This window comes from Rana temporaria, chromosome 2, assembly GCF_905171775.1.
Source record: "Rana temporaria chromosome 2, aRanTem1.1, whole genome shotgun sequence".
NCBI classification, from domain to species: Eukaryota; Metazoa; Chordata; class Amphibia; order Anura; family Ranidae; genus Rana; species Rana temporaria.
Genome location: NC_053490.1, coordinates 184,793,775 through 184,805,990, shown reverse-complemented (window position 1 = coordinate 184,805,990; position 12,216 = coordinate 184,793,775). Strand labels below are relative to the sequence as shown.

Here is a 12,216-nt window from a genome sequence, read left to right as displayed (position 1 = left end):
TCAAGTCCCATGGAGGCAGTGGAGGGCGCACAGGAGGGGCCACATGCCGAACCCCCTGCACAGAATCTGGGACATCACGGATGTACAAGGGTGCCATTTCATCTCTTCACACAGAGATGTAGGCCTTCCATGTACGATGGTAAATCCTTTGTGAAGTAGACTTCCGTGCTCGTAGCATGGTAGAGATCACCGAACCCTACAGGCCTCGGTCCTTCAGCACCTGGCTCACAGCCACCCCGTTAAAGCCAGCGACTGTAAAGCAGGGTGAAAGATCAGACCCTGCGACAGAAGATCTTCTTTCAGGGGTAGACGCCAGGTGCACCAGGTCCGCATACCAGGGACGATGCGGCCAATCTGGAGCGATCAGGATTGTTGGTATCCCCTCGGCTTCCACTCTGCGCAGCAGGCGAGGAAGAAGCTTCAGAGGGGGGGAAGGCGTAGATTAGGCGATAGTGACCCCATGGTGCCACCAACGCGTCCGCCCACGGATCCCTTGACCTAGCCACGAACCGTGACACCTCCCGATTGAGATGGGACGCCAGAAGGTCCACGTCTGGAGTGCCCCATTTTTGGCACACTCTGAAACACCCCTGGGTGTAGCGACCAGTCTCCTTGGTCTAGCGTTTGGCGACTTAGGTAGTCGGCTTGCCAGTTCAGCACCCCCGGAATGTACACGGCCGACAGAGCCAAAACGTACTTTTCGGCCCACCGGAGGATGTGCGCGACTTCCGTCTCTGCAGCCGAGCTCTGTGTACCTCCCTGATGATTGACGTACGCCACGGCCGTGGCGTTGTCGGTCTGCATCCTGACCGGTCGGTCCTGCAGTCCCAGAGACCACTTGGAGAGAGACAACTTGATCGCTCGGAGCTCCAGTACATGGATTGGTAGGCGGGACTCCTCCTGAGTCCAGCACCCCTGGGCTGACTGGACACCCCCCAGCCAGAGAGGCTGGCATCCGTCGTGACTACGGTCCAAAGGCACGGCAGAAACTATTTTCCGGTCCAAAGTACCGGAGACATCAGCCACCACACTAGGGAGGACCTGACCAGTTGACTCACCCGAATCTGGTAATCCAGAGACGAAGGAAGCTTGTTCCAACGTTACAGAATCTCTTTCTGCAACACTCGAGTGTGAAACTGGGCATACGGAACTGCCTCGAAAGAGGCCACCATCAGACCCAGCACTCATGCAAAAGCGAAGCCCATTTCTGGGTCGTCAACCGCAGATTGCAGTGTCTGTAGTTTTTCCGTTGGGAGTAAAAGCCCTGCCTCTGAGGAGTCCAGGCCTAACCCCAGGTATTCCAGCCGCTTAGACGGTACCAGTACCGACTTCTGGGTATTCAATAGCCAACTGAATTCTTGGAGGGTCTGACAAGTGATAGACACATCCTCTTCTAATTCTGAGCTTGAAGAAGCTCTCAAAAGAAGGTCGCCCAGGTATCCTACGATAGCGATCCTGCGCTGCCTCAGCAGGACCAGAATCGGAGCGAGCACCTTGGTGAAAACCTGTGGTGCCGAGGCCAGGCCGAACAGGAGGGCCACAAATTGAAAGAGGTCCTCTGACCGCAAAATGCAGAAATCTCTGGTGTTTTGCACATATGGGGATAGGGAGGTACGCGTCCTTGATATCCAAGGATGCTAGGAAATCCCCCTGATGGAGCGCTGCCACTACTGAGCGAATCGACTCCATCCTGAATTTTTGTACTTTGACAAAAACAATTGAGGGCCTTGAGGTCCAGGATTGGACGGAACCCTTCCTTCTTGGAGACTAAAAACAGATTGGAGTAAAACCCCTGAAACCGTTCCGTTGAGGGAACCGGTACAATCACTCCAGTGACTAGCAGATCCTGGACAGCCCCCGACAGATCCTTCCGGCGATCCGAAGGTTGGAGGGAAAAAAAAACAATCGGTTCGGTTGACAAGAGAAACTATCGTGTACACCAAGGAAACCAATTTGCAAACCCAACGGTCGGCAAGAAGAGACCTCCACCGAGCCGCGAATTCGCAGAGCCGGCCCCCCACCCGAGATGTGGGCGGGGGCAGACCTTCATGCAGAGGCAGGCTTGCGGTACCAGGTACGCTTTTGCCCTTCAGCGGGCGCCTTAGCACCCTGAAAAAGTTTTCCTGCCGCACTTGGCGGGCGAAAAAACGATTGGGGTTGTAAAGGAAGGCCCTTGCTTACGGCGAGGCTCCTTACCCTTTCCAGATTGCGGGAGCAGAGTGCTCTTACCGCCTGTGGCATCCTTTATGATGTCATCCAAAAAGCCGTTCACCCTTAAAGGGTAAGTCCACCAAGGCCTTTTTAGAAGACTGGTCCGCAGACCAACACTTCAGCCACACAAGGCGGCGTAGCACCACTGCGGAGGCCCTGGAGAGCAAGGGTAGCGTATCCAGGGCCGACTCACAAATGTTAGGCCCTGCACCTACTGGTCGGCCAGGTCCACACAGGCCTCAGGAGCATTCCTCGCCTACAGCTCCTTTAGCAAGGACATTGCCCGTTCGGTAAGTGTCTGCGACACCAGCGCCCCGGCCAAGACCAGTCTCACCACCGACCCCACCACTGAACATGGAGCGGGCCACAGCCTCAGTTCTCCTATCTGCGGGGTCCTTAAAAGCGGGGGCCCCTTCCACAGGCAACGTGTTGGCCTTGTTCAGTCTGGACACAGGGGGGTCCACGGACGGAGGAAAAACCCACTTCTTAAAAAAAGTCCTCATCAAAAGGGTAATGGACCGCAAAGTATTTTGGAATTGCAAAAACCTTCTGCGGCCGATTCCATTCATTGTACAACAGTTTGTCCAGATATGGAACACAAGGAAACACTTGTGCGGGGTGGCTTGCGGAACCCAAAAGGGACCGAAATGTCTGATGCCTCGGCCGAATACTCAAGTTTCTGATTATCCCGCACCGCAGTGATAGGAGCTCCAACAAACGCCTTATGCGATGACCCTGAAGCAGAGTCATCCTCACTGTCCGTGTGGGCTAAGCCTGCATCATCTGATATGACAGAACCAGGGCCAGACGCAGTAGCAGGGCCTGATTCCATGTCAGAGACATCCCCAGAAGAAGGCGTAGGGAGGGGGCGCTTTTTACCCCCCTTCTGGCCACTCGCCGCTTCAATCCTGGTAACAAACGCCTCAAGGACTGCCGTCATAGCATCCACTGAGGCCACAGGAACAGGGGCACTAAGGGTTAACTCTGGCATGCTTGGGGTAGAAGCCTCTGGTTCGGACGCCATGCTGAACCCCCGTATATGCCGCCCTTGTACTGCAAGGCAGGACCCACAGGCCAACCTCCCGGCCGAAACAGAGAGCAAGGGACCCCCCCAGGGGACTCACCACCCAACCAGGCTGTAGTGCTGCTGAGAAGATGAGAAAGCTGACCGTGCTGTGCCGTCCCTCAGGAAGTGTGCGGAGAGCTTTGGCGCCGTTATTCTGGTCACTAGAGGCTGCAGACATGCAGAAAAACAGCATGCGGGCTACAAGAAAATGGCCGCCGATTCAAAAATCGTAAAGGCTTCATCAGAGAATATGACTTTGCCCCAGTCCTCAGCAGTCTATTCACCATATATTCTGCAGAAGATCAATCTGTCCCTGATGTGTTTTTTTGGAGAGAAGTGGCTTCTTTGTTGCCCTTCGACACCAGGCCATCTTCCAAAAGTCTTCGCCTCACTGTGCATGCAGATGCGCCCACACCTGCCTGCTGCCATTCCTGAGCAAGCTCTGCACTGGTGGCACTCCGATCCCGCAGCTGAATCCTCTTTAGGAGACGGTCCTGGCACTTGCTGGACATTGACACCCTGAAGCCTTCTTCACAAATGCAGTGGACATTTTTTTTATGGAATTAAGTTAATTTTCATGGCAAAGAGGAACTTTGCAATTAATTGCAATTCGTCTGATCACTCTTCATAACATTCTGGAGTATATGCAATTTCCCATCTCAAAAACTGAGGCAGCAGACTTTGTGAAAATTAGTATTTGTGTCATTCTCAAATATTTTGGCCATGGCTGTAGGTTTCAATTTATCCCAAAACCTACATTCCAGTATAATACAGCATTTGTAATCCGTCTGCCTTAACCACTTAAGACCCAGACCATTATGCAGCTAAAGGGCCTTGCCCCTTTTTGCGATTCGGCACTTGTTTCGCTTTAACTGACGATTGCGCGGTCGTGCGACGTGGCTCCCAAACAAAATTGGCGTCCTTTTCCCCCCCACAAATAGAGCTTTCTTTTGGTGGCATTTGATCACCTCTGCGTTTGTTTTTTTGCGCTATAAACAAAAATAGAGCAACATTTTTGAAAAAATTTAATACGTTTTACTTTTTGCTATAATAAATATCCCCAAAAAAAATCTTTTTTTATCTCTCAGTTTAGGCCGATACGTATTCTACCTATTTTTGGTAAAAAAAAAAAAAAAATAAGCGTTTAACGATTGGTTTGCGCAAAATTTATAGCGTTTACAAAATAGGGGATAGTTTTATGCCATTTTTTATTATTTTTTACTAGTAATGGCGGCGATCAGCAATTTTTTTTTGACTGCGACATTTTGGCAGAAACATCGGTCAATTTTGACACCTTTTTGGGACCATTGTCATTTTCACAGCAACAAGTGCTATAAAAATGCATGGATTATTGTGAAAATGACAATTGCAGTTTAGGAGTTAACCACTAGGGGGCGCTGTAGGGGTTGTGTGACCTCATATGTGTTTAAGGCCCCTTTCACACTGAGGCAGGAGGGGTTAATACCGCCCGCAATGGGCCTCTGCAGAGGCGAATTGCGGGCGGTATTTCCGCGGTTTCCCATTGTTTTAAATGGGAAGGAGCGGTATACACGCTGCTCCTCTCATCGCTCCAAAGATGCTGCTGGCAGGAGATATTTTTTGTCTCCCGCCAACGCATCGCCTCAGTGTGAAAGCCCTCGGCCTTTCACATTGAGTATGCAGTGCAGGAGTTTTTCAGGCGGTATAGCAGCGCTATACCGCCTAAAAAAACTCCTCAGTGTGAAAGGGGTCTGACTGTAGTGAGCCGGGCCTGGACTTGTGACATCATTGATCGTCTTTCCCTATATCAAGGAACAGACGATCAGTGACACTGAAGAACGGGGAAGGTGTGTTATATATATATATATATATATATATATATATATATATATATATATATACACACACACACACACACACACACACACACACACACACACACCTCTACCCGTTCTTCAGCTCCCGAGACCGATCGCGGCGATCGGGTCCAGCGGTGACGGAGCTTCGGACCGGGTCGCGCACAACCCACGGCTGGGCACTTAAAGGGGACATGCCTGTTCCCAGCCGTGCCATTCTGCTGACGAATATGTGCAGGAGGTGGTGCTTAAGTGGTTATGCTCTACCCGAGCATTCCAGCAACAGAAAAATACTAGCAGCACATTCAATTTGTTAGCATTCAAACATTCTATATACAATCAACCTCAAGGTAACAGAGCTCAGAGAAACATTCAATGTATTTGACAAACAGATACATTCATCCATCCACAGAGCACCCCAATGGTTAAAGATGCAAAAAGAATCCCAAGTAGATGTAACTCACTGTCAAGGAGAGCAACCTCTGGTTTAATTGATGCAGTTTTCATAAGAGGACCCATGACCACAGGGAGGTATTGCTGAAATTCCTTCCCAAGAATTTTGCACATGCGTGCCCAAGCAGAGATCATGTATGAAATCTTGAAAAGAGAAAAAATAAGTAAAAAAACACATCCTGAAGAATTTCAAACATATTACAATAAATCTGCATAAATAATCACACAAGGATCATCACTGATTTAAGTCTGTTGTCAAACATGAAACAAGATTAATATTTATATTTTGTGAACACACCTGAGGATCATCATCTTCCAATTCGCTGAAGTCAGTCTGAGTTTTTAGAAGAAGCTGCATTACATCTGATGCATCTTGCATGAACTGAAAGAATAAGGAGATGCACTGAAGACATACTACTTGTCCATGTCAACTAAAAAGTACTTAAAAACACCAAAGATTCTCTTCTTGGGTTTAAAGTGGAGCTGCTACGTTTGAGATTTTTTTTTTTTTGGGGGGGGGGGGGGGGGATGCATAGAAAGGCCAGAGGACAAATTGGAACACATTTTCGTTTCCATTGACTTCAATGAGGAAACTCGCTTGATATGCGAGTACTTTGGATTTTGAGCATACTCCTGGAACAGATTCTGCTCGTAATGAGAGGTGTGTGTGTACACATAAATAGATATAGCTCTTGTAAAGACACGCAGAACTCACCTTTTCTTTACCTACAGCCAGCCCAATAAGACTGATGCATTCAATAGTCTTCCCCCTGAGAAGCCGAAGCTCTTTCTGCACTGCATTTTCCACAATGTGTTTCAAGGATGGCATAAACAAATCGTAATAAGGGACAAACTTTTGTTCGGCTGTGTCTGCAACAGAGGCTATTGAAGTCACAACTTGTTCCAGGACCAGCTTTGTTCCCTTTTGAATCAGCTGAAATAGAAGGGAAAAATAAATAAAACCACCACTAATGAAACTATTAGAATTTATTCTAATAAACATAAAATTTTATGTGGGCAAAAATATGTCAGTTTGCGAAAGACCAAGCCAATGTTACTGGACTGTGCAGAGATTTTTTATATGCACAAAATATTCACAGCACAGTATATGCATTATCATACAGAAATTAGCGATGTGTAGATCATTTTTTTTTTTTGCACATTTAGTGTGGATTTGCCATTTATAGCTCTGTACTTAGGCCTTTTTTCAATATTAAGTACCAGATTTTATTCATCTTGTATCCCTTATACAGGCATTTCAAAATTTGCAGCCAAACTGGGATACCACCAACTGTTTCAAGTCTATTCATTTAATTTTATTTTTTTTTGGATTTTTACAGGTAAACCAAAAATCGTTATCCTGTACCACGGGCCACAGAGCACCTTTATATTCATTAGAAATGTCCAAAAATGCCAAATATAAAAAGGGGAGGGAAACATGGTAACAAGCCAACAGTTCCCAACCAACTAAAGTGCAACATCATACCAACCAAACGAAAGTTAGTGTCCTTGGTGACCCTAAAATCCATTTGTAAAAATATGAACCGAAAACCAGAAAGCATTTCTACAAACATACACAATTATATATATATATATAAACACCCATTTTAAATGAAAGCCAATAAAAATTTGTTTTGGCATAAATTTAAGCCAAAATTTATTCTGCTACATGTCTGGTTAAAAAAAAATAGTATTTTTGTAAAATCCATTTCTCTGAGTTCATGGACGGACACAGCAGCATTGACCTTGGGGTTAAATAACCTTCCTTTCAGGAGAGACTAGGCAGAAAAAAACAGCACTTCAAGTGTTAAAACACTTCTCAGTACAGCACCTCCCAGGGGGCGGGTCCCCCGGGTACATCCCACTCTCTTGCATCATGCAGAGTCAGTTCGTAAACAAGCAGTACAAACAAAGGAGGGGTGGGTGCTGTGTCCATCCATGAACTCTGAGAAATTGATTTTACGGTGAGTACAAAATTTTTATTTTCTCTTCCGTTCATGGATGGACACAGCAGCATTGACCTTAGGGACGTCCCCAAGCAGTGTCAAAATTTCAAGGGGTGGGAAAAACACAGCAAACCAAGCTTCACTCCAAACAAACCAGAGTTCCTCAACGGAGGAACTTCAACCTTAAACTGCCGCCTGTAAAACCTTGCGGCCAAAGGAGGCATCCGAAGATGCACTCACATCCACCTTGTAAAACTTTGAGAAGGTGTGGATTGACGACCAGGTCGCTGCCTTACACACCTGTAAAACAGACGCTTGATGGCGGAAAGCCCAAGAGGCACCAATCACCCTGGTGGAATGCGCCGTAACCTGAAAGGGAGGTGCCCGCGCCTTTAGGGCATAGGCCTGGAGCACGACCTGTCTGATCCACCTAGAAATGGTGGCCAACGAGACCGACAGACCCTTCTTAGGACCAGTCACCGACACGAACAGTGAGTCCGACTTCCGAAACGGAGCCGTAGCAGACAAGTACACCCGTAGGGCCCGAACCACGTCCAAGGAATGTAAAGTGGGTTTTTCGGCCGAGGACACAAGGATGGCAAAACAATGTCTGACTGGATCCTGACCGGTCGGTCCTGTAGTCCCAGAGACCACTTGGAGAAACACAACTTGATCGCTCGGAGCTCAAGTACATTGATTGGTAGGGGGGACTCCCGAGTCCAGCGCCCCTGGGCTGACTGGACACCCCCCCAGCCGGAGAGGCTGGCATCGTCGCGATCACTGTCCAATGGCACGGCAGAAAAGATTTTCCGGCCCGAAGTGCCGGAGATGTCAGCCACCACACTAGGGAGGACCTGACCAGGCGACTCACCTGAATCTGGTAATCCAGAGACGAAGGGAGCTTGTCCCAACGCGACAAGCTTTTTGCAATACTCGAGTGTGAAATTGGGTATACGGCACTGCCTCGAAAGAGGCCACCATCAGACCCAGCACTCATGCAAAAGCAAAGCGACGCCCATTTCTGGGTCGTCAACCGCTGCACCGCAGACTGCAATGTCTGTAGTTTTTCCGTTGGGAGGGAAACTCTCGCCTCTGAGGAGTCCAGGACTAACCCCAGGTATTCCAGCCGCTGAGACGGTACCAGTACCGATTTCTGGGTATTCAATAGCCAACCGAATTCTCGGAGGGTTTGACAGGTGAGAGACACGTCCTCTTCTAATTCTGAGCTTGAAGCTCTCAGAAGGTCGCCCAGGTATCCTACGATAGCGATCCGGCGCTGCCTCAGCAGGGCCAGAATCGGAGCGAGCACCTTGGTGAAAACCCGTGGTGCCGAGGCCAGGCCGAACGGGAGGGCCATAAATTGAAAATGGTCCTCTCCGATCGCAAAAATCTCTGGTGTTTTGCGCATTTGGGGATATGCAGGTACGCATACTTGATATCCAAGGATGCTAGGAAATCCCCCTGGTGGAGCGCTGCTACAACTGAGCGAACCGACTCCATCCTGAATTTTTGCACTTTGACAAAACAATTGAGGGCCTTGAGGTCCAGTATTGAACGGACCCCTTCCTTCTTGGGTAGTAAAGATTGGAGTAAACCCCCTGAACCCATTCCGTTGAGGGAACCGGTACAACAGCAGATCCTGGACGGCTCCTGACAGATTCTTCCGGCGACCCGGGTGGAAAAAAATCTGTTTGGTGGACAAGAGAGAAACTATCTTGTACCCCGAGGAAACTACTTCGCAAACCCAACGGTCGGAACGAGACCTCCGAGCCGCGAATTTGCGAAGCCGGCCCCAGAGATGTGGGGGCAAACCTTCATGCAGAAGCAGGCTTGTTGGGGTTGCGGTACCAGGGGCACCTTTGCCCTTGGCAGGCGAAAAAACGCTTGGGGCAGTTAAGGAGGGCCCTTGATTACGGCGAGGCTCCTTTCCCTTCCCAGATTGTGGGAGCAGAGTGCTCTCACCGCCTGTGGCATCCTTTATGATGTCATACAGGGACGACCAAAAAGAAGTTCACCCTGAAAGGGCAAATCCACCAAAGCCTTCTTAGAAGACTGGTCCGGAGACCAACACTTCAGCCACATGAGGCGGCGTAGTACCACCGCGGAGGCCCTGGAGAGCAAGGGGAGCGTATCCAGGGCCGACTCAAACTGTAGGCCCTGTACCAACTGTTCGGCCAGGTCCGCACAGAGCTCAGAAGCATTCTGCGCCTCCAGCCCTGTAGCATATAGCTCACCGGCCACCCCTGGAGCAACAGGGCATGTTGTGGACGGCCCAGCTCATAGCTAAAGGCCGGCACACGCTCGATGGCCGAACGGGGGGGGGGGGGACTACAAGGATCAAGATCCAGCTTGTCACCCAGTCGGCAGTTGATTGTGGAAAAATTCAAAATAAAAGCGGAAAAAAAAAAAAAAAAAATCTCCAGAGCACATGGGCTCCAGAAGGGCCATGTCTAACGTTAGGCAGAAAAATAACTGAGGCGGCATGATGCAAGAGAGTGGGATGTACCCGGGGGACCCGCCCCCTGGGAGGTGCTGTACTGAGAAGTGTTTTAACACTTGAAGTGCTGTTTTTTTTCTGCCTGAAAGGAAGGATATATAACCCTAAGGTCAATGCTGCTGTGTCTGTCCATGAACGGAAGAGAAAAAATCATGTACAGATGTGCTCATCTGTACATGAACATATATGTGCAGATGACCATTGTTGAGAACTTTCCAAGTCAGGACTAAAACATTTCAGATTGAAGAAAGCCAAAAAGCGACCAATGACATACAAAAAATACACTGGCAAAAAAACTGGAGACTTGCATAATGGGAGGGGACTTCCTGTCTCGTTTGTCAGTATCTAATCACCTGAAGGTAGCAGAAAGGCTATTCATAATGAATATGAAGACTGTTCTATGATGTATAATAAATGTATAATTTTTATGGTATGCCGAGTCAATAGGAACAGAAACAGTGACGATATCCCATATTTGACTGCAAAAGTGGAAATGCATTTTTATCAGTTCCCTTAAATTTTTGCACACAATAAAATCTGCAGTTTTGGCTGCAGAAATACCTACATTTTCTGAATGCAGAGGTCTGGTAGAATGTATGGACGTTCGTTTTTACAATTTCACATTACTGCAGACTTTGAACATACTGTGTACATCCAGAGATTAATTAATGTACAATTATGAAATCCTATTTTCTTTATCGTACACCACAGGACACAGAGCCAGTCATTACATAATGGGTTATGGGTCACCAGCGGTGATCAAACACTGGCACAACCAATTGGAGACAGTTCCCCTCCATATAAGCCCTCCCATCAGGGGAGGGGTTATATGTACCCCAGTTTCTAAAGTGTTGGACGAAATAGAATGTGCTAAAGGAAAGCTCTGCCAAAGAGACCCTCTGGGGGTAAAAAGCTATGCTTTTGGATCCATCCAAGACGCCAAATAATTTATTATATATAAACTGGATATGACCTGGGCCTCACGCACAATGCGTCGCCTGCAATGTCTCAGGGGACTGGGCTCTAGGGCCCAGCACTTTCGCTGCTTATGCTAAAAGTCCTGGTAAGAGTTTTACAAGGCCCAGGGGAGAGGTCTCCTTTAATTAGGAACCCATATCCCTGAAGGTTGGCACACAAATCCCGCCGTGATGCGTGAAGATTGGTGCCGTCTGAATTTCAGCAGAATAGGATTTTTGTACTCACCGTAAAATCCATTTCTCTGAGTTCAGGGACGGACACAGCAGCTTTGAACTTAGGGTTATGTACCTTTTCTCTAGGAGAGACTAGACAGAAAAAAACAGCACTTTTAGTGTTAAAAACACTTTTCAGTACAGCACCGCCCATGGTGGCGTGTCCCCCAGGTACATTCCACTCTCTGGAAGCATCCAGCCTCAGTTCGTAGACAAGCAGTACAAAGGAGGGGTGGGTGCCGTGTCCGTCAATGAACTCAGAGAAATGGATTTTACGTGAGTACAAAAATCCTATTTTCTCTTTCGTTCATGGACGGACACAGCAGCTTTGACCTTAGGGACGTCCCCCCCAAGCAGTGTCAAAAATGTTGAGGGGTGGGGAAAAAAAATATAAAAACACAGCAAACCAGGTTTCACCCCAAACAAACCAGAGTTCCTCAACGGAGGAACTTCAACCTTAAACTGCCGCCTGTAACACCTTGCGGCCAAAGGAGGCTTTCGAAAAATGCACTCACATCCACTTTATAAAATTTTGAGAAGGTATGGATTGACGACCAGGTCGCCGCCTTACAAATCTGTAAGAGACGCTTGGTGACGGAAAGCCCAAGAGGCACCAATCGCCCTGGTCGAATGCGCCGTGACCTGAAAGGGAGGCGGCCGCCCCTTTAGGGCATAGGACTGGAGCACGACTTGTCTGATCCACCTAGAAATGGTGGCCGACGAGAAAATTCTATCCTGTACCCCGAGGACACTACTTCGCAAACCCAACGGTCGGAAAGAAGAGACCTCCACCGAGCCGCGAATTCGCGAAGCTGGCTCCCCACCCGTGTCGTGGGCGGGGGCAAACCTTCAGGCGGAGGCAGGCTTGTTGGGCTTGCGGTGTCAGGTGCGCTTTTGTCCTTCAGTGGACGTCTTAGCACCCTGAAAACGTTTTCCTGTCGCACTTGGAGCGAAAAGACCGCTTTGGGGTAGTAAATGAGGGCCTTTGCCTACGGCGAGGCTCCTTTCCCTTCCCAGA

At 48.6% G+C, this 12,216-nt stretch overlaps 1 protein-coding gene across 1 annotated transcript in view; it reads right to left on the bottom strand.

The window, feature by feature from the left end:
- The window catches only part of IPO5 (importin 5), a 110,655-nt gene that overhangs the window by 46,644 nt on the left and 51,795 nt on the right, over positions 1-12,216 (bottom strand). The window contains exons 14-16 of the mRNA XM_040336126.1: positions 6,281-6,499; positions 5,864-5,947; positions 5,577-5,709 (exon numbers count right to left, since the gene is read on the bottom strand). Coding sequence (XP_040192060.1) covers positions 5,577-5,709; positions 5,864-5,947; positions 6,281-6,499 — 436 coding nt within the window. The remainder of the gene's footprint in view (positions 1-5,576; positions 5,710-5,863; positions 5,948-6,280; positions 6,500-12,216) is intronic.